This window comes from Malus domestica, chromosome 03 (assembly GCF_042453785.1).
Source record: "Malus domestica chromosome 03, GDT2T_hap1".
NCBI lineage: Eukaryota > Viridiplantae > Streptophyta > Magnoliopsida > Rosales > Rosaceae > Malus > Malus domestica.
Genome location: NC_091663.1, coordinates 25,843,346 through 25,864,693, shown reverse-complemented (window position 1 = coordinate 25,864,693; position 21,348 = coordinate 25,843,346). Strand labels below are relative to the sequence as shown.

At 34.4% G+C, this 21,348-nt stretch overlaps 2 protein-coding genes and 2 long non-coding RNA genes across 4 annotated transcripts; 1 reads left to right on the top strand and 3 right to left on the bottom strand.

Moving 5' to 3' along the window:
- Positions 1–3: 3 nt before the first annotated feature.
- LOC139194764 (uncharacterized) lies at positions 4–435 on the bottom strand. Its single transcript, XM_070819670.1, has one exon. The coding sequence runs from the start codon at positions 433–435 to the stop codon at positions 4–6; it is 432 nt and encodes a 143-aa protein (XP_070675771.1).
- Positions 436–2,085: 1,650 nt separating this feature from the next.
- On the bottom strand, positions 2,086–4,645 carry LOC139194494 (uncharacterized). Its single transcript, XR_011579392.1, has 2 exons — positions 3,376–4,645; positions 2,086–3,270 (listed from the first exon to the last, which is right to left on the bottom strand). It is a non-coding gene; the product is annotated as an uncharacterized lncRNA (long non-coding RNA).
- Positions 4,646–6,960: 2,315 nt separating this feature from the next.
- LOC139194763 (uncharacterized) lies at positions 6,961–9,788 on the bottom strand. The gene is made up of 5 exons (XM_070819669.1): positions 9,692–9,788; positions 8,504–9,298; positions 8,157–8,401; positions 7,758–7,937; positions 6,961–7,575 (listed from the first exon to the last, which is right to left on the bottom strand). Exons 1-5 carry the CDS (start codon positions 9,786–9,788, stop codon positions 6,961–6,963), a joined length of 1,932 nt encoding a protein of 643 aa, XP_070675770.1.
- A 3,466-nt stretch (positions 9,789–13,254) lies between these two features.
- On the top strand, positions 13,255–14,305 carry LOC139194251 (uncharacterized). The gene is made up of 2 exons (XR_011579010.1): positions 13,255–13,509; positions 13,862–14,305. It is a non-coding gene; the product is annotated as an uncharacterized lncRNA (long non-coding RNA).
- Positions 14,306–21,348: the final 7,043 nt, after the last annotated feature.

Here is a 21,348-nt window from a genome sequence, read left to right as displayed (position 1 = left end):
TTATTAAATTCGAATCGAAATGTTTACATTAAATGCCAGAGTATTAAACAACCACTCTGGTTTAAAACCATCCCAAGAATGACTACCTTCCACACGTGTGACATAAGAAGCCACAAGGTGCGCTGCCTTATTACAGGCACGAGGAGCATATAAGAACTCAATAGCATCAAAATGTTGCTTAAGAAGATTAATATCCCATAAGATTCTATCTAAACCTGCCTTTGGTTGTAACCGGCCATGAATCATGTCAACCAAAACCTGAGAATCGGTCTCCAGCAGAACAGACTCAAAGCCTTTCTCCACACAAGACAACAAAGCCAGTCGCATTGCTTCCGCTTCCACCATAAGACTTGAGACACACGGAATTTGTCCAACACCTCCAGCACCTTTAAAGATGCCCACAAAATCCCTTGCCACCCAACCAACACCACCCATACCATTCTGACTGCACCATGCTCCATCACAATTAATTTTAGGGTTTTTTTAGATATAGGCCCTTGAAACTCCTATTTTCCAAATAAAAACTCACCTAAATTTAAACATTCAAATAAAACCCAAATTTCAAATAAACTGCCATGTGGACAAATATATGACCAACTATTACAATACATTTACAACTTATGCCACAAAATCCTAATTCGGTCAATAAATGTTATTACTCATCCTAAATATGATGAGCAATTAAATCTATATGGATATTTTACCTTTCTTGTATCATAAATATTAGCAACATATATAAATTAATTTACCAAAATTATAAAAAAAAAAGACTTATCTTGTACAGAAAAAATAATATTGTTTGAATCATGTAATTACCTACATACAAATTAATTTACCTACTTGTCACATCCCGGCCCAAGCCCCCATCACATCCTGGGCACGACTCCGCGTAGCACGATATTGTCCGCTTTGGGCCTCGACCACACCCTCATGGTTTTTTTTCTGAGAACTCACACGAGAAAATCCCAGGATAGGCCTAAGTGCAGTCCAGCAGGCTAAGTATTAATTATACAAAACCTAAAAGAGATTCCTACATTAATTGAAGTATGTCAGAACCTAGGCTCTGAGTACTTGCATTACTACTTTAAACACCTCTACACACTTTTATGGTTATCTTACTGTAAATTAGTTAGTTTTGGTTTTTAATTACTCACATTTTCTTATCACTATCACTTCCGCACGACGCACATGGCTACGTCATCTTCAGATGACGGCCAGCATGCCTCGATTTAGGTCGGGGTGTGTCATACTTATAAAATATTATACTAATTTACCTGCATTTTGAATCATGTAATTACCTACATACAATTATTATACTAATTTATGTACTTGTAAAATATTAAATTATTTTACCTACTTGTAAAATATTATGCTAATTTACCTACATTTAAATTAATTTACCTATTCCAAAAAATAAAAAATTAAGGATATTACATAATGTTCGAATGATGTGGGTTTGTGCTTGTAGGCAATTAAATAAACTTTTAATCTAATGCACATAAATCATGTAGGTGAATTAGACCATTTTGGAAGTAAATTAGACCTTTTAAATTTTGGTTTGATGGAATAGGTAAATTAGACTATTTTGAAAATTGCGCAGAACATATAGTTTTTGTCTTGTGTATTGGAGATTGGAGTATTAGCCGAAGTTGTTTTAGGTTTATTGTTGTGTTTGTAGGTAAACTGACTTTTATATTTAATGCACAAAATTATGAAATTAGTATTATTATTTTTTAATCGGCACGTTATATAACAATTTGAAAGTTAATACATTGAATATACAATGAATGGCATGAATTATTTTGTAAAATACATAAAATTAATTAAATAGATATAATAAGTAACTGATCCAAAAACCATCCAAGTATTAATAGGGCTAGTTCAGGCATTCGGAAAATACACAATTTGAAAAGTAAAACTTCATTAAAGAATTTGTTTATTTAGAGGCTAGTCAATGGGCTTCATTCAAGAAAACAAAAGGTGATGGATTTTAGTAGATGAAAATATAGTTTCAAGGGGTAATATCAAAATTTCAGTTAATTTTAACAGTTCCAAACGGTGGTTTGATCCACCCAAGAAAAAGAATAAGAAAAAGAAATATTGTTTATTCTCTCATCAAAATGAAATTAAAGCAATATTAAAAAAGAAATACGTTTATTTCCAACAATAATACAAGTAAGTGGCATTCAATCCACTATCTTTTTAGCATTGCTTTAAATCATTGCCATAATATGAAAATGAATTTGCCCGTACTAATGAAACCATTGACCACAAATAAAAAACAGATATGTTTAGATGAGCCACAATTAATTGAGTAAGACCTAGTACATGCCTAAATTAGTAAAAGCACTACTCTAGTTAAGGAACACGACAGATCAAAACCACAAATTCACACAATAAATCATGTAGCCCCAAACCAACAAATCCACAACATAGCTCATATCCACAACATAGCTCATATCTACAACATAACTAAAACCAAATTCTCCCCTCAGTTGCACTTATAGCCAAGCGTACCACCCCTCTCCAAATTTAGAATAGAGTAATTGTTATATACTGCAATATGCTATTTGATTTGTTATATTTGTGTTGTTTCGAATTAAGGTTTGGACCCCATCTCGTGTGTTGTGTAGTACTATCGCACTTCAGTTAGGAACCTGTATCTATCATTTGCAAATGGTGACAATGAAAAACTTCAACCGGAAAAAGGGAGGGGAAAAAATCAAGTACGTATTTACAAGCTAAATGAATTGATGCTTTATGGGTGGAGACAAATTGGCAAACATATCCTGTGCGGCCTTTCCCAATTCTCATCTTTTTTTCCCAACCAACTTTAGTTCTACAATATAGTAGGTACTAGGGATTTAGCCCGTGCGTTGCCGTGGAATGTCAAACAAATTATAAGTATTGTATATAAGTCTTCAAATACAGGACTAAATGTATTATAAAAATGGTGTGTAAAAAGTATTTACATAACGTTGTTACAAATCAATATTTAGACAGAATAACACGATAAACTTTATTTTGATCAAATATGTGAAAAACTATCTAGCAACACAATCTGTCAAGAGATGTAAGTTCTCTATATACATATATATATATATATATATATATATATATATATATGTATATCAAATTGTCATTCTTCATAAAACTAAAAGGATGGGCAATTTAGGGAACCTTGGCTGCCATTTGTCATATCCGGCAACTGCTTCAGCCATCCCCACTGGAATTCAGGGTTGAGTGCATTTCAATAAAAAATTCATCACTCTGAAAAAACAAAACAAAAACTCAATTCAAACCCAACATATCCAACAACCCAAATATTATAATAATCTATCAAACAATAAACAATTAGAGACGAAGCTCTATTACCATAAAGAAATCAGGGGTTGTCTGGTAGAAGTTAGCTGAAGCTTCATCAAATATATAGAGGATTATCAAACAATCAGGGACTCTCAATTACCAAAAAGAATTTGGGGCTTGTTTGGTAGAACTATTTGAAGTTTCATCCAATATATAAGGGATGACCAAAGAAGTAAAAAAAAGTGGTAATATGTTGTTATAATTGAATTACAATTCAAGTCTTACTCCAAGATGGACAGCATGGCATGTGATGGTGATTTTTATCACTTGTAAAACAAGGGTTAAACCATAGAAAATTCTTGCAAGAGAACAAGTGTTTTTAGTATAGAATGGCTCAAGCAAGGTCGATCTCCTCAGGGACTGATATAAACAATTTACGAGTTTTTGTGTATTTAACTTATTTAACTCTAAGAACTACACTAATTTGACGAAACTAAATACTACTGGATGTGACTTAAACAAATATCTAAAATGGGAATTGGCTTATAGGAATAATGATCCAACTAAACAAAACAAGTAAATATATAAACTCAAGATAATACAAATAATTGAAGAAAATTAGATTGACAAGGTGCTAGAGTTCAACCTTTACCAACAACACTCCTACGAAGCTCTTCCAATTGCTTAAGTAATCGAAAACACATATGCTTTGAAGGTTGTGTTTTCCTTGTGTATGTTTTACTTGTGACATTCAAGTTAAAACGCATACCACTACATGCAATTTATCCATGACATTTGGATTAAATATAAACATGAATGATTCATTAATCTTGATGAAAATCCTTTTGTTAAACCATGTAATCCCTAAGAGTATGATATTTACCTTAGGAGAAATTACAATCCTCAATCACAAGAAGCATAACCAATTTTAACGTGACATTCGTTCAAAATTGCATCCAATGACTTTTCTAAGCATCCTAATGGTGATCAATCATCAAGACACATAGATAGTTTAATTTAGAGATTGAAAATATCAAAGCAAGCATGTAACAACACTTAAGCAATTGAAAGAGAAATCTACGTAATCATGTTGCGGCTCATGGCCTCACTCTAGCAAAAAGAAATTAGTTATACATAATTATTTGAATACATAAGAAATTATCCATGAAAAAACAAAGAAAGAAGACACTATTTTTTACAAGACGAGCTCTCCGTTCCTTTGCTCTCCTCTGCTCCTGACTTCCTCCCCTCTGCCTTTCAATCCCTCTTCACTTCTTTTTCTCTGCCTTTTATTGCCTTCAACAAAAGGCAATCATTGCCAAAACCAACCAAAGCTATAAGTGGAAGACCAACCAAACTCCACTTCATAGTGGGTACCGCATGATCTCCTCTTTTCTACCATCTTTTCTTTCCCACTTCCGTGTGTGCTCCTCCTCTTTTGCTCTCTTTTCCTACTTTTTTGCTGCTCCATTCACTCTCTACCGTGTCCTCTCTGTCTTCCCCACCTCCACTTCCGTGTGTTTTCCTTGCCTTTAACCAAAAGGAAGCTCTTTTCCAAGTCACTAAGGCCACAAGTGGAAGACAAGCCTCACTTCCAATTCTTTTGTTTGTTTTTATTATTTCCTTTTCTCCTTTTTGCTTGAAATTGATCCTAAAGCAAATTTAACTGCACACTAACACAAGGTAAGGTAAAATGCAACCATTTTAACACAAAAACATCACAAAGACTTTAGAAATGGATGGTCTAAATGCATGAAATATATGGTGATCAAATACCCCCAAACTTACATTTTTGCTAGTTCTCTAGCAAAACAAAACACAAAACAAAACAACTCAACTAAGACTAGATTCAACAACTTAGTAGCCAACTTCTCAATTTCGATTTCAGAGATAAGTGCTAACCATGAAACAAATAGCCAAGAACTAAGCAACAAGAGCTCAAAACATCATCCAATAGTTAACCAAATTTCCTTTAAACAAAACGTTGAAATGTCATGTGTGAGCTAGCCATGTCAATGCAATTCCAAACTCCTTTAAATCATCATATGAAAACATGTGAGCTTCTCACAAGACATACGCTCATTCACTCATAAGTTTTGGTTAATGTGTTTCACTCAAGTGATCTCATTGTACATGCCGCCATATGCTTGCTTGTCCACCTAACTCACTATCAATATTTAAGTAATACCTTGGATCAATAGGACTTTATTACGGTTGTAATGGGGCTAAAGGTGATAGGCTAATGAAAAAAAGGATATGGAAATCAAAAATTTTGAGAAAGTACACTTAAGTAGTTTTCCAACACCTCAATATCACACCACCTCAAATTGAAAGCAAAATAATAAAACCTCGAGCACCTGTTACTCCCCAAATTCAACTTCAAAAGGAAATTTATACTCCGCAGACACATTTTCAACAAATCAACACTCTCCAATTTTCTCTTTTTTTTTTTTTTTTTTTTTGAAAGAAACAAATCTGGAAAAGCTACATCACCCATCAAATTTATATTTCATTGTAATACGCATGCTCCATCCATCTTTCTACATAAATGAAACCCCCAAGAGCACAACCCATGTAATACTTTCTCAAAACAATAAGGAATCGATTTCTGTGTATGGGCTCAACTCCACTATCGGAGCAAGGTAAAGAGATGTGTCTAACAAAGAAATAGAGGTTAAAGGCTCAACGGGCTACTACGGATAAACATAGCATATAAGGTAGGCATGAAAGGCTCAAACAATCCAAAGATGGCCTATATCACTTCCAAGTTATTACATGAATTGATTAATGAATCGAGAAGTATAAAGCAAGTTCTAGAGATACATGTACAGTGAGATTATACGCACAAAAAGGAATGAGATTGATGCATAATGGTTCAATCATGTATAGGCTCAAAAACTCACAAGGTTTACATAATCTCACATGATTCACATATGAAACGCTAAATCATGCTCAAGTTTCACATTGACAAGACTAGGCACATTTATTTTTCAAGTTGATTGCTGGAAATCACAGTTAACACAAAGACAACGAAAAGAACTTAGACTTCTTGAAAGTAAGAAGGAAATTAAGATCAAATCTCATCATTGAATTGAGAAGTAGCTACAAACAATAACAAAAATGCAAAAAAAAAAAAAAAAAATTTTAAAAAAAAGTAAACTAACGAAATATATTTCCACCCCCAAACTTAATTATAGCATTGTCCCCAATGATAATGAAAGGAATTTTGAACAATAAGACATAAAAATGGAAGGAAAGAAATACAAAATGAAGTAAAGACACATAAAGAAAAGGAAAGAACACACCAATTTGTGTAGGCGAGGAGAGCAGCAGTAAAGATGCATTTTTGTTCCATGGTAGAATTCCAAATCATCCCCAAACTTATTTCAACACGTCCCATTATGCATAACAAATGTGTGAGTAACTTGTGGGATTAAGAAACTTTGCAAGAAGTTGTGGTAGAGACTGCAAAAGCATTACCTGCATAAGGGAGCAAAAGTAGGACTTGAACACACAAACCAGAAAACAAGAGAAAAACATAACAAGAACATTTAAAATTATTCAAACTAAAGATGAAAGATAGAAAACTTGGGTTGCCTCCCAAAAAGCGCTTTAGTTAATGTCTAGAGCTAGACATCATGTTGGCAATTTGATTCAAATAACAGGTTCCTTCAAAGTGATGGAATCCTTAGCAAGATCATATGGAGACTCCATGTATAACTTCAAGCGATGTCCATTAACTTTGAAAACAAAACCAGTTTGCATGTTTTGGATATCCACAGCCCCATGAAGATGGATATGTACAACACGATATGGACCATTCCAACGTGATTTGAGCTTTCCTGGGAATAGTTTCAATCTCGAATTAAAAAGCAAAACCTTCTGACCCGGTTGAAACTCTTTACGAAGGATGTGAGCATCATGAAATTTCTTGGTCTTATCCTTGTAAATCTTTGCATTCTCATAAGCATCATTCCTTATTTCTTCCGGTTCATTCAACTGCAGCTTCCGCTTCTCTCCAGCTGCCTGGTAGTCAAAATTGAGGTGCTTAATAGCCCAATATGCCTTGTGCTCAAGTTCCATAGGCAGATGGCAAACTTTCCCATACACCAAACGAAAAGGAGACATCCCAATTGGTGTCTTATAAGTTGTCCTATATGCCCACAAAGCATCAGTAAGCTTTAAACTCCAATCCTTTCGAGATAAACTGACAGTTTTCTCAAGAATCATCTTGAGCTCCCGATTAGATACTTCAACTTGTCCAGATATCTGTGGATGGTATGAGGTGGATGGTGAATATGATACTTGGCACAAAGGGAAACCATGGTGCGGTTTAAGAAATGCGTACCTTCGTCAGTGATGATAGCACGAGGTACTCCAAATCGGGGAAAAATAGTATTCTGCAAGAAACCTAACACCACAAAACTTTTGCATGTTGGAGAAGCTATTGCCTCCACCCACTTAGAGACATAATCAACCGCCACCAAGATGTAAAGATTGCCATGTGAAGAAGGGAAAGGTCCCATGAAGTCTATATCCCAAACATCAAATAGTTCAATCACCAAAATACTTTGTTGGGGCATCTCATTTCTCTGAGAAAGATTTCCAACTCTTTGACACTTATCACAAGCCTGGCAGTATAGGTATGCATCTTTGAATAAAGATGGCCAAAAGAAACCACTCTGTAAGATCTTGGTCGCTGTCCTTCTTAGTCCAAAATGACCACCACATGCATAGTGGTGAGCAAACTTCAAAATGTTTTCTTGTTCTTCTAAGGGGACACACCGACGAATGATTTGATCTTAGCAATGCTTGAAAAGGTATGGCTCATCCCAAAAGTAGTGTTTTACAGTGGAGAGGAACTTCTTCCTTTGTTGGTAACTGAACTCTGATGGTATTTCTCCATATGCCAAATAATTTGCGATGTCAGCATACCATGGTACTTGATGAGTAACCGTTAGAAGTTGCTCGTCTGGAAAGCTCTCTTGCAAGGGCAATGAATCTGCTTCATCAGTGTTTGCATTTACTAATCTTGAGAGATGATCTGCCACAACATTCTCACGTCCCTTTTTATCTAGGATCTCCAAATCAAACTCTTGCAAGAGAATGACCCATCGAATCAATCATGGTTTGGCCTCTTTTTTAGACAATAAGTACTTGAGAGCAGAATGATCAGAATACACAATGACTTTAGCACCAATTAAGTACGATCGAAACTTTTCAAAAGTAAATACCACTGCAAGTAATTCTTTTTCCGTAGTGGCATAATTCAGATGAGCATCATTCAAAGTGCGGCTGGCATAATATATAACATAGGGGAGCTTGTCACATCGCTGACCAAGGACAGCACCCACAACGTAATCAGAAGCATCGCACATAAGCTCAAAAGGAAGGGTCCAATCTGGAGCTGTTATAATTGGGGCTGATGTGAGAAGATCCTTCAGTTTGTTGAAAGCATCATGACAATCTGCATTAAAATCAAAACAAGCATCTTTAGCAAGTAAATTACAAAGAGGACGACTAATTTTGGAAAAATCCTTGATGAATCTTCGATAAAAACCAACATGTCCCAAGAAAGATCTCACATTCTTCACAGAAGTTGGTGGTGGTAATTTGGCGATCACCTCAATCTTTGCCTTGTCGACCTCTATTCCTTTGCTTGAAATTAGATGTCCTAGCACAATGCCATGCTTAACCATAAAATGGCATTTCTCCCAATTTAATACAAGATTAGTCTCCCTGCTTCTTTCCAAAACCAAAGACAAGTTATCCAAACATATATCGAAATAATTACCAAAAACAGAAAAGTCATCCATAAAAACCTCAACAATAGTTTCAACCATTCCAGAAAAAATACTCATCATGCATCGTTGGAAAGTGGCATGGGCATTGCACAATCCAAATGGCATTCGTCTGTATGTAAATGTACCAAAAGGGCATGTAAACGTTGTCTTCTCTTGATCCTCAGGGGCAATTAGAATTTGGTTGTACCCTGAATAACCATCTAAGAAACAATAGAAATAATGACCAGTTAGTCTCTCGAGCATCTGATCAATGAATGGCAGCGGAAAATGATCCTTTCTAGTGCTGTTATTGGGCTTTCTATAGTCAACACACATTCGCCATCCCGTGGTCATCCTTGTAGGCACAAGCTCGTTGTTATCATTCTTCACCACAGTAATACCAGTTTTCTTTGGAACCACCTGAGTCGGGCTCACCCATTTGCTATCCGAGATTGGATAAATGATACCTCAATCGATTCATCTTGGCAACGACAAATAGGACACAATTAGGAAGGGAATGATCGTTGTTTAAAGAGAGCAGCTCTAGTTGCTAGGCCATTGTGCATCGAAATCCAAATGAAATGCTGGATCTTTGGAGGTACCTCTAGCTGCCAGATACCTCTCCAACATTCCTTTGGGACCAAACGAGCAGTATATTGACGATGACCCCTCAAACTTAGCGTACTCGATTGGATCCATCGATATCCAGACTTGACTGAGTCCTTGCCATTCCTACTAGCTGCCTAAACTAACAGATCCTTCCTACTCCAGTCGCCGATTGAAGTGTCTCTAATCTCCTCATGATCTACCGTAAAGAGGAAAGGTTGTAGAAAGCTTAAATCCCACTGCCTTGAAACTAGGCATATAAGAGAGTTGACACGCAAGTTTTTAGTGACCTCAACCTCTCCAAGTGGCATAGGGTGCCACGAAGGTAATGATGGCAACCATCTATCCACCCACACTTGCACATCCTCATCCCTAATGAGAATTCTCTCCGGACTCTTTTTGTGAGAATTCTGTGAATTCTCTAATCACACTCGTTCATTGTATATCGTGCGGTTAGAGATCTTTATAATTTTTTTATTTAAAATTAAATATAAATAGTACCTGACGAAAACTAACCGCATGATGTACAATAAACAGATGTAATTAGAGAATTCTGAAATCCTCATAAAAAGGATATGGACCTCATTCTATTTAGGAGATGGTCCACCTAATAAGCTAGGCAAAAGTACTACTTTTACTGTCTATGTGTACTATTTTTGTGGTAAAGATAAGATCTACATACATTACTAACTCTATTTTTATTAGAGATAGTATAAATAATGATAATAAAAGATATGTCTAACACTACTCAAATTAATGAGGTAGCTATAAGTTGATTCCATTACAACTTTATAGCCTTACTTTACTAAACATGATCTACTAATTAAATTTCTTCTAATATCAGGTACATTTCACATGTCTTTCAAAATTAAGATCTTTCCAGATGTCATCTTTAGTTCTATGTCTCCAATTCCAAGCACTTGCGACATTGAGTCATTTCCTAGAGTTACACGTCCTCCACCTGATTTCTGGTAGGTTTTAAAAAATTCACGATCAAAACAGACATGTACATTAGCTCCAGAATCTACCCACCATTCCTTGTTTTCATAAGTAAAATTGACAAAGGAATCATACTTAAAATGTGTTTGAGAAGATTGTTGCTCCATCAGCATATTCACTTGAGCTTTTGGACCATTATGATTTGACTTAGACTTGTTCTCCTCAGTCTTCTTGTAGAAGCAATTGTTAGCCTTATGATTGGTTCTTCCGCAAACGAAGCAAACCCCCTTCTCTCTCCCTTGATCCTTAGTCTTATGGAAGTTCTTATTTTGGTTGGGTCATTTGAATTTAAAATTTGTTCTTCTAGGTTTGAAATTCTTCTTATTATTAATGGTGAACTTGTTTTTGTTTTTTTCATTTTTGTGGGTGTCATTCTCAACTAAGTTAACAGTTGTTTGCCTTTCGGTTTCCTTCTTTTGGTTGACCTATGTTTCTCTTCGATCCTAATTGAATTTATGACTTGAACCAAAGTAAGTTCCCCTTGTTTATGCCTTAAAGTTTTAGCAAAGTCATTCCAAGATTGAGGTAGTTTATCAGTAAGGCAGGAAACTTTAAAGTCATCACGGAACTTCGTTCCTTTCTTTTCAACACCTCTTAATAGCTCTTGATACTTATGTATTTGTTCCCCCACAAACTTATTATTTACCATCTTCCAATCATTAAAGTTTGAGACCGTGAACCTATCCATCCTACCATTTACAATTTGATATTCCGCTTCTAAAGTTTCCCAAAGTTCTTTGGCAATAGATGTAGTAGCATGATACACATCATAGAGGTGATCAGAAAGGGCACTTAAGATTCTGTTGTGACAATGGTATTCTATTAGTTCAGGGGTTAGTTTAGAAGATGACTCTTTAGAAGAGAAATTCTTGTTTGATTGAGTTTCTTTAAGTGGGGATACAAGTCCTAAGACAGTTAACCATTATTTCACTTGTTTTTGCCACCTACGGAAATTATGGCCACTAAAGTTTTCAAGCTTAACACTATTGGCTTCTTCTAGGCTTGCCATTTGTTTTGTAATACTGACTAATAACAAGTGAGAGAGATGTAAGATTACTATAATATTGTAGAACTTAAAACAGTTTGTCACTCAAAAGTTTTAACAAGTATAGGATAAACTATACTACTATATAATAACCACAGATCAATTAATACGGATAATTACGCACAAGATTTAATTAAAGCATGAAACAATTAATATATATATATATATATATATATATATATATATATATATATAAGTATGCAACTATTGGTCAAATCATGTTGGGATTAAAGCACGGGATTTAATTAAAGCATAATGATAAATACGCACAATTTAATAATATATATATATATATATATATATATATATATATATATATCAGTATGCAATTGTTGGTATTGAATAATCACACATAAACTATGATAATCACACACTGATGCAATATATATATATCAGTATGCAATTGTTGGTATTGAATAATCACACATAAACTATGATAATCACACACTGATGCAATTGTAGTCAAATCACTTGACAGACAAGCAATACTAAATAATTGCAGTTTACAAATAACAGTATGCAGTTTACAAGTAATATTTAATAATTAATTGCAATTTATGAGTAATATTAGATAATTGCAGAGTATACAAGTAATATTTAATTATTAATTGTAGTTTACCAAGATTATTAACCCCAGACAATAATTGACAGATAAGCAATATCAAAAATGTTTTGGTACTGAATAAAATAAAGAAAATGCACAGAGTCAAAAAAGCTATGAATGAAAGTCAGGGTTTGCCTTCTCAAAAAGTTCATTGACAGGACATGAATAAAAAAGAAAACAAATAAACAGAGTAAAAAGGCAACGACAGGACCGAATAAAACATGCATATAGTATTAAAAAAATATAGAGTGAGCTGGATTGGGGACAATTAGGGGACGTTTGTTGCGCCGGACTATCTCGGACTGGACTAGCTTCAAGGACTAAGCTGGACTGGCTTAGACTAGACTAAGCTGGACTAACTTAGTGAAGCGTTTGGTGCAGTGTTTGACTAAGAAGCTGGATAATAACAAATTCTAATATTTTATTATTTAATATATAAATTATTAATATTTTATTATAATCTAGGTGACCGGAGATGACGAGGAGTCTATCAGGAGTGGTTGTTGAGCATGACGAGGACGAGAGAGGATAGTCTTAGCTAGTCCCATGGTTATTGGGGGGTCTCGCTAAGACCTCTTAGTGAAGGGTTTTGTCCATACTAGTCCCCTTTAGTCTCATTAATGTTAGTCCCAGCATGGAACAAACACAATATTGGACTAACAGCTAGTCCAGTCCAGTCCAATCCCACTTAGTGAGGGCAAACAAACGCCCCCTTACGGTTTCCTCACATCCGTCCCCATACATACCCAAATTCTCATTTTCATATCTTTCTATCTGTGAGTAATTTCGAAGGGCGGGTTTAACGGATTCGGGGACAAACAAAGTTGCTTGTGAAAGTCCAAAATGATAATTAAATAATGTTTTAGCTCTTTAGCCTTTAATCATACTTATCTTCTGATTAGGAAAAAGTTAATAAAAAATCTTCTCTCATTCTCTTTCCGGCCACCGTCCCCAACTTCCCACTCTCTTACAAAGGTCTATAAATAGGGAGAGCCAAACCACATTATACTACACAGCAATCCTCTCATACATACAACCTTCAGAAGCCATTACTGTGCTTCCTTTGTATTAATATTGTTCGGAAAATTATGGCATCGTCAAGGACTTTTTTCTCCTCTCCTCTGAAATCTCAGCTCGTGAGCTAGCTGAGACTACTCCTCAAACCCGTGAGTTTCTTCTCCATTTTTTAATTAAAACATGTTTAATTAGTAAGTAGAGCGAATGAGTAAAAACATCATGTCCTCAAGTGTATGCCAAACAAAATTGTCTTCCAAGCAACTTGAACAATATATATCTTAATTGGTTGGACAACGAAATATATATTGCTTCTAAGAACTTCTGAATCGATGTAAAAACATGCTGTTAATTATTCATTTTGTATGTACAGCTTGTGGCTTTTGTACGTGCATGCATATCATAATTTTAGACCTTCATATAATTGTTAAGTGAGGTGTATATATTTCAACACTTTATTTCTTCTCTATTTGTAAAGTTCTACTCTCTTTTTTTTACCCCTAGAGAACAGCATAGAAAAGGCCGGCTACCGAGTTTAGAGTTCAGGGCCATAAGCATGGGCATGACCACGGTCATGGAGGGCATGGGCATGACCACGGTCATGGAGGGCATGGACATGACCATGGTCACAGAGGGCATGGACATGACCACGGTCACGAAGGTCATGGTCACGGCCATGATGGAAAACTGGGAGTTGGTGCTGCAGAGACTCAAACAAAGAATTAGCTAACCTCTTAGCGTCTAAGTGTGTTGTAAGAGTCGTATAATATGCAATAAAGTTGTATTTGTTGAGTAGTTTACAAACTCTTAATCATATATAGCCAGCCCTTAAGCTTTATCTTGTATTCTCTTAATTGATCACCTTAGTATGTGTTCTCTTAATCGATCATCTTAGTATGTGTTGCGATGCGCTTTAATTTTCTCAATAAATATTTGCAAAGTTAAAAATGTCTAGCATTTCAAGTCTACTATTAAGGAGTTTCCCAACAATAAGGTATTTCTTATAAACATTAATTTAATCATGGCAGTCGCATAAAGAATTTATTAATGCTTGTATATATGGAAACTAACCAATATATATATATATATATATATATATATATATATATATATATAAGGAAAAGACCCACTCACAGATCATGTCGTTGAGTCGAACCCGCCTTGTAGCATCGAGAGTCCTTGCGATGCATTTCGCCTAGAAATGAAACCATTTAGGTAAACATAACGTGCTAATGAAATTACGCATTTTTGTACAAAGTACAACTAATAAAGATGGTCGAATTTCATAAAATAGACGGTGATTTCGGAATCAACGCGTCGAAATACGCTAAGGAGGGTCCTCGTCAAATTTTACAAAAAATCAACGGTTAACCCTAAAAGTCAACCGATGTATATATTATCTAGGATAACTCACTAATCAATATAGGCCCATTAAGCCCTACCAAGTCTCTATTAATACTGATTTTAATATATAAGATCAATTCGTAGAAGATTGTCCAAAAGTCAAGTCTCTATCAAAGGTAAGGTCCACAACCCTACACAAGTCATTCTGAAACATCCGCCATGGATTTCCGATCCAAAACTTCCCAAAGTCCACACTATACTTCTAGAACAACATACTAAAACTTCTTTACTATCCAATGGTTGGATCTCCGCCAATCGCAAATTCAAGTGGCGATCAACGTTGGATTTTACAAACTTTAGAAATTCAATTCGGGAAGATCCATATATCGGATTCCCGATCCGTAGGTTCCTAATGTCCATAAATATTACGTACTATCACCTATTAAAGTTTGGTATCGATCCAACAGTCAAATCGTCCATTCATAAAATAACCAAGTGGCGGCCAACTAGGCTGTCCATTACAAAACTATATTAAAACATCAGGATTTCACTATACGGATGTCAATTATGAAATCGGGGCATTAAATTAGCCTAGGATGGTCTAGTGGGGTCTCAGCCCACACGCCGCCGCAAGCGGCGACCGACCGTCCTTACTCGCCGGAAAAAATAACTATCTCCAAAAATTACCAAATTTCATAAAAATAAAGATCTTAATGAGTAAAGGAAGTTTTATACATGTGGCCAAGTCCAATTTGGTTGGGAAAATCCTCGATTTTACTCGAACTCACTGGAAAGCCTAGAAATAGGTGGCTTCGATCTGTCACCTCCGGTGCTCCGCCGCCGCTACAATTGTTTGGGCTTTGTTCCAAGCCTCAAGAAGAGTCTAATGATGGTGGAGATCGACAAGATTGCATTCAGAAATGGCGGATCGCCGCTTAGGGACACACAGGGTTGCCATTGATGTACACCATGAAACGAGGCCAAATCCCATCGAATTGGAGTGGAAAATTGAAGAAGAACAGCTGGTGAGAAGTTTCTAGGTGGTGGCTTGGTGAAATTCGTCGGAAAATCTCCGGAAGAAATGACAGAATTTCGCGTAGAGTGCCGGGTTTGAAACGGGTCACGAGTCAAATGGAAAGGACCGAGTTCCTCTGCTTTTCTCTTCCCTTATTTCCCTCTTTTCTTCCCTTTCTAGTTGGTCACTCTCTCTTTCTCTTCTTTTCTGATTGGGCCTTACTCTCCTCCTTTTTTTCATTTCTCTCATCTCCCATTGGTCATCTTCTTACCTCCTTATTCAGATTGGTCCACACCCTCCTTATCTCTCATTTCTTTTCCAACTCAGCCACACACGTGGCATAACAATTATTTGCTCCAAAAATCTAGAGTTTTCCAAAAAATAATCAATTGTTAATAACTCCAAATTGCATTCCGTTTGCATCCACGCGTTCGTATCGTCGAGTACTTCGAGAATTCACAAAAAGAGTAGTCTGTACATTTCATGAAAGATGGCCAACGAAAGTCAAACATCATCCACTCTAAGGGTATTTTCGTAAAATCACTCTTTTAAAATTTATAAAATCGTGAAATTAGGGACGAGTTGTCACAAATTTAGCCTAAACTCATTCTTTAATAATCTTAGGCTAAAATTTTAACCCATAAGAGTCGGAGAAGAAAAGCTCTTTCAGGCTTAAAACTTAAATTTTTGAGTTTAAGATTTAAGGTTTTAACCCAAAGGTTGGAAATGGTCTAAGGGCTTAGCTTTATATTTCTGCATTTCTTGTTTTTGCAACATTGAGGCTTGCCCGATCTATGTGTAATTTCAAATTACCTAAAAATAAGGGTCTTACGAATATCGATATATTCATTAGGATAATGCTAGGGAGACCAAAATTTTAAACCAAATTTACAGAGATTTTTCAGTGTGACCAGAATACGGGGTGGTACACCACGTGTCATTATGCAAATGGTGGGATATATGAGTGTTAAAAAATTAATAACCTAAAAAGTAAAATTTCTCACTACTTAATGTATATTACTGTCGGATATTCAGTAAAATCCGACAGAAAATAGATGCAATGGCGGATATAATAGGCGACATAGATTCCAATGTCAGGAAATGAATTTTCCGACAAAAAATACTCTAAAACAGACAAAAATTGTGTCGGATATAACTGACAAAAAATATATTAATAAAGAATAAATAAGAGCATTCTCTGTTGGATAAAACCGACAGAAAATACTCTAAAAACGACAAAACTTGTGTCAGATATAACCAACAGAGAATTTATTAATAATGAATAAATAAGAGCATTCTCGTCAGATAAAACCTATAGAAAATATATTAATAATAAAAAAAATATAAACCACTTTCTGAATCATTTATTTCCCTTTCAAGTTGGCCTCCCCTGCATTCTCTTCATTTTCCAGCTTTGAGATGTGCAACGTTCCTCTAAGATACAACATATTCTTCGAGTTCGTTTCCCATTTCGCAGCTAACCTGAATATATATATATATATATATATATATATATATATATATATATATATATATATATATATATATATATATATATATGGTTAGACAGAAGTTTGACCCCCAACAACAAGAAAAGGATTGGAAAGACAAATAAATATATTTGAAAAAGAAAACAGACTCTGCTAACTTTATTTCAACTCTTATTCCTCAAGAACACAGACTCTGCAACCCCTCTCCCCTCTTCCCTTGATTCACTTCATCATTCATCACTTTTTAAGTCTTGAGATCTTGAAATCTTGGTTAGTACTTCAAATCTCTCTCTCTCTCTCTCTCTCTCTCTCTCCATTAATGGGTGAGCACTATCAGTTGGTTTTTCGCCTCGTAAAATATTTTATGGAAATTAAGAGAGGTGACGATCTCTGAAGTTGTTCCTTGTTGAAATCATTCATCTTCTTGCAGCAGTACTCTGACTGTTATTCAAACTAAGTTTTCCCCAAAAAGATAGTAGTCATGATGAAGTAGATTCTTCTCTATTGATCCCCAAAATCTAAGTTTAATTAAGTTCCAAACATCTCTGCCACCCATCTTTTATTCCAAGATTATTTCCCATCTCTCCATCTGACAAATTATATTTAAGGAATCCAAGCAAAATCTAGCATTTTTTCTTTTGGGTATGTTAATATCTTCCTCATTTGCACTAATTTCATACCTCAGTTGAAGTCACTCTCTCTCTCTACTCACCCAAACAAGCAAAATCTCTTTCTCTCTCTAGAAGTACTACCTACCATTTACTCTCACTTGTAACCTCATTCACAATGAGCTAGCTAGACAATACGAGAGAGAGAGAGAGAGAGAGAGAGAGAGAGAGAGAGAGAGAGAGAGAGAGAGAGAGAGAGAGAGAGAGAGAGAGAGAGAGAGAGAGAGAGAGAGAGAGAGAGAGAGAGAGAGAGAGAGAGAGAGAGAGAGAGAGAGACCCTACAAATCTCACCTTTCATTCACCAATGGATTCAAAATACAAACTCGATTTAATGACATAATATAAACGTAATACAAATAATTTAAAACACAAAATAAACGTAATACAAATAATTTAAAACAAACTGGTTTCGGAATGTTGCTTCTCGAATTGTTCATCCATGGTGATTGAAGCAAGAAGGAGAAGGGGAGAAGAGAAGGACATGGAAATGAGGAAAGGAGAAAATGGGGAAGGAAGGGGGAAGGGGGAAGGGAGAAGGCACTGGTGCAAGGAAGAGATAAAGGGGTTTTATTTTGAAAAATTTTCAACACTGTCGGTTATAACCGACAAAAAAAAAAATTAGCGGCAAACATCCCCCCAAAATTTTGTTACGATTTTAAAAAATAAATTAATAATTGTTTGGTTTAATAAATAAATAAATAATAAGTATTTAAATAGAATACATTTTTAAAAATTAAATAAATAATTGTTTGGTTTAATAGATAATAACCCATGTAAAATATGCGATAAAAAAACAAAAAGATAATTGTAAAATGAAAATGTCATCACACAAACTAAATATTGTCTAATCAATACTTGAAAAACATAAATATAAATTTAGCACAAATTACTTTTCCCACTTCAAAATTTAGGCAAATTTAACGGAGATATGCATTCTAAGAAACTAGTTTCTATGATCTAACCATCAAACTTGTTTGTAGATACTACAAGATCGCATACGTAAAAAATCGCAAAAAAAAATAAGAAAACAAAATCATTCAAAGATTAGGTAACGGAGCAAAAGTTTTCGACGGTTATAAACGAAAAATCACAATTTAACGGTTATTTTAGCTTTGGTTTTGATGATTTTTTTTTACAGCTACACTTATCGACCCTATAAGAATGCAATGAACGAATTTGATCTTCAATTTAAAATATTAATACTAGTGGATACCATAAAATCTTATTTTATACTTAATGGAAGTATAATAGTAACTCTAAGTGTTTGTTTAATCTACCATTTTGACGCGATATGCATTCTACGAAACTTTTTTCAACGATCCAAACGTCAAACTTATTTGTACACACTCCGAGATTGCATACATATAAAAAATCGTAAAAAATAAACATTCAGAGATTATGTAACGGAATAAAAGTTTTCGATGGTTATAAACGAAAAATAATAATTTAACGGTTATTTTAGCTTCAATTTTAATGATTTTTTACAGCTACACTCCTCGACCCTATAAGAATGTAATGAATCAATTTGATCTTCAATTTAAAATATTTACACTGGTGGATACCACAAAATCTTATTTTATACTTAATGGAAGTACAACATTAACTCTTAAGTGTTTATTTAATCTACCGTTTTGATGCGATACACATTCTATAAAACTTTTTTCAATGATCTAACCGTCAAACTTATTTGTACACACTCCGAGATCGCATACGTAAAAAATCACAAAAAACAAACATTCAAAGATTAGGTAACACAACAAAAGTTTTCGACGGTTAGAAACGAAAAATCACAATTCAACGGTTATTTTAGCTCCGATTTTGATAATTTTTTACAACTACACTCATCGACCCTATAAGAATGCATTGAATGAATTCGATCTTCAATTTAAAATATTTACACCAGTGGGTACCACAAAATCTTATTTTATACTTGATGGGAAGTATAACATTAACTCTTAAGTGTTTGTTTATCTACCGTTTTGACCTGATATGCATTCTACGAAACTTTTTCAACTATCTAACCGTCAAACTTATTTGTACACACTCCGAGATTGCAAAGTAAAAAATTGTAAAAAAAAACATTTAGAGATTACGTAATGGAACAAAAGTTTTCGACGGTTATAAACGAAAAATCACAATTTAACGGTTACTTTAGCTCCAATTTTAATGATTTTTTACAGCTACACTCCTCGGCCTTATAAGAATGTAATGAATAAATTTGATCTTCAATTTAAAATATTTACACTAGTGGATACTATAAAATCTTATTTTATACTAAGTGGAAGTATAACATTAACTCTTAAGTGTTTATTTACTCTACCGTTTTGATGCGATACACATTCTACAAAACTTTTTTCGATGATCGAACCGTCAAACTTGTTTGTACACACTCCGAGATCGCATACATAAAAAATCACAAAAAACAAACATTCAAAGATTAGGTAACAGAACAAAAGTTTTCGACGGTTATAAACAAAAAATCACAATTTAACGGTTATTTTTACTCCATTTTGATGATTTTTTATAGCTACACTCCTATAAGAATGCATTGAATGAATTCGATCTTCAATTTAAAATATTTACACTAGTGAATACCACAAAATTTTATTTTATACTTGATGGGGAAGTATAACATTAACTCTATGTTTTTGTTTAATCTACCGTTTTGATGCGATATGCATTCTACGAAACGTTTTTCAACTATCCAACCATCAAACTTGTTTGTATACATTCTGAGATCGCATACATAAAAAATCGCAAAAAATAAACATTCAGAGATTAGGTAACAAAACAAAAGTTTTCAATGGTTATAAACGAAAAATCACAATTTAACGGTTATTTTAGCTCCGATTTTGATGATTTTTTACAGCTATACTCTTCGACCCTATAAGAATGCAATGAATGAATTCAATCTTCAATTATACTTAATGGAAGTATAACATTAACTCTAAGTGTTTGTTAAATCTATCAATTTGATAAGATATGCATTCTACGAAACTAGTTTCAACGATCCAACAGTCAAATGTGTTTGTATATACTCTGAGATAGCATGTGTAAAAAATCGCAAAAAAAAAAAAAAAAAAAAAAAAACATTCAGAGATTAGGTAATGGGATCATGAGTGAAAAAAAAACATTAAGAGATTATTCTGGCGGCCACCCAAAATTTTTCTTTGTTCATGTCGGTTATATCCGACAGGGCCACGAGTGAAAAAAATATATTTAAACCATGTGTTTATTTATTTATTTTTAATCAATATAACATTTTTAAATAATAAAATAGTCAATTTATGTCGTTTATAACCGCCAGAAAACTAAAATAATAACCGTCAGAAACTAAAATAATAAAATAGTCAATTTTTGTCGGTTATAATTGCCACCATTAACTTAAAAACCGCCAGAATATGTTAAAAATATTTAAAAAAATAAGAATTCAAAAATACTGGAGGTTATAATAATTTTATGGCGGTTGCATCC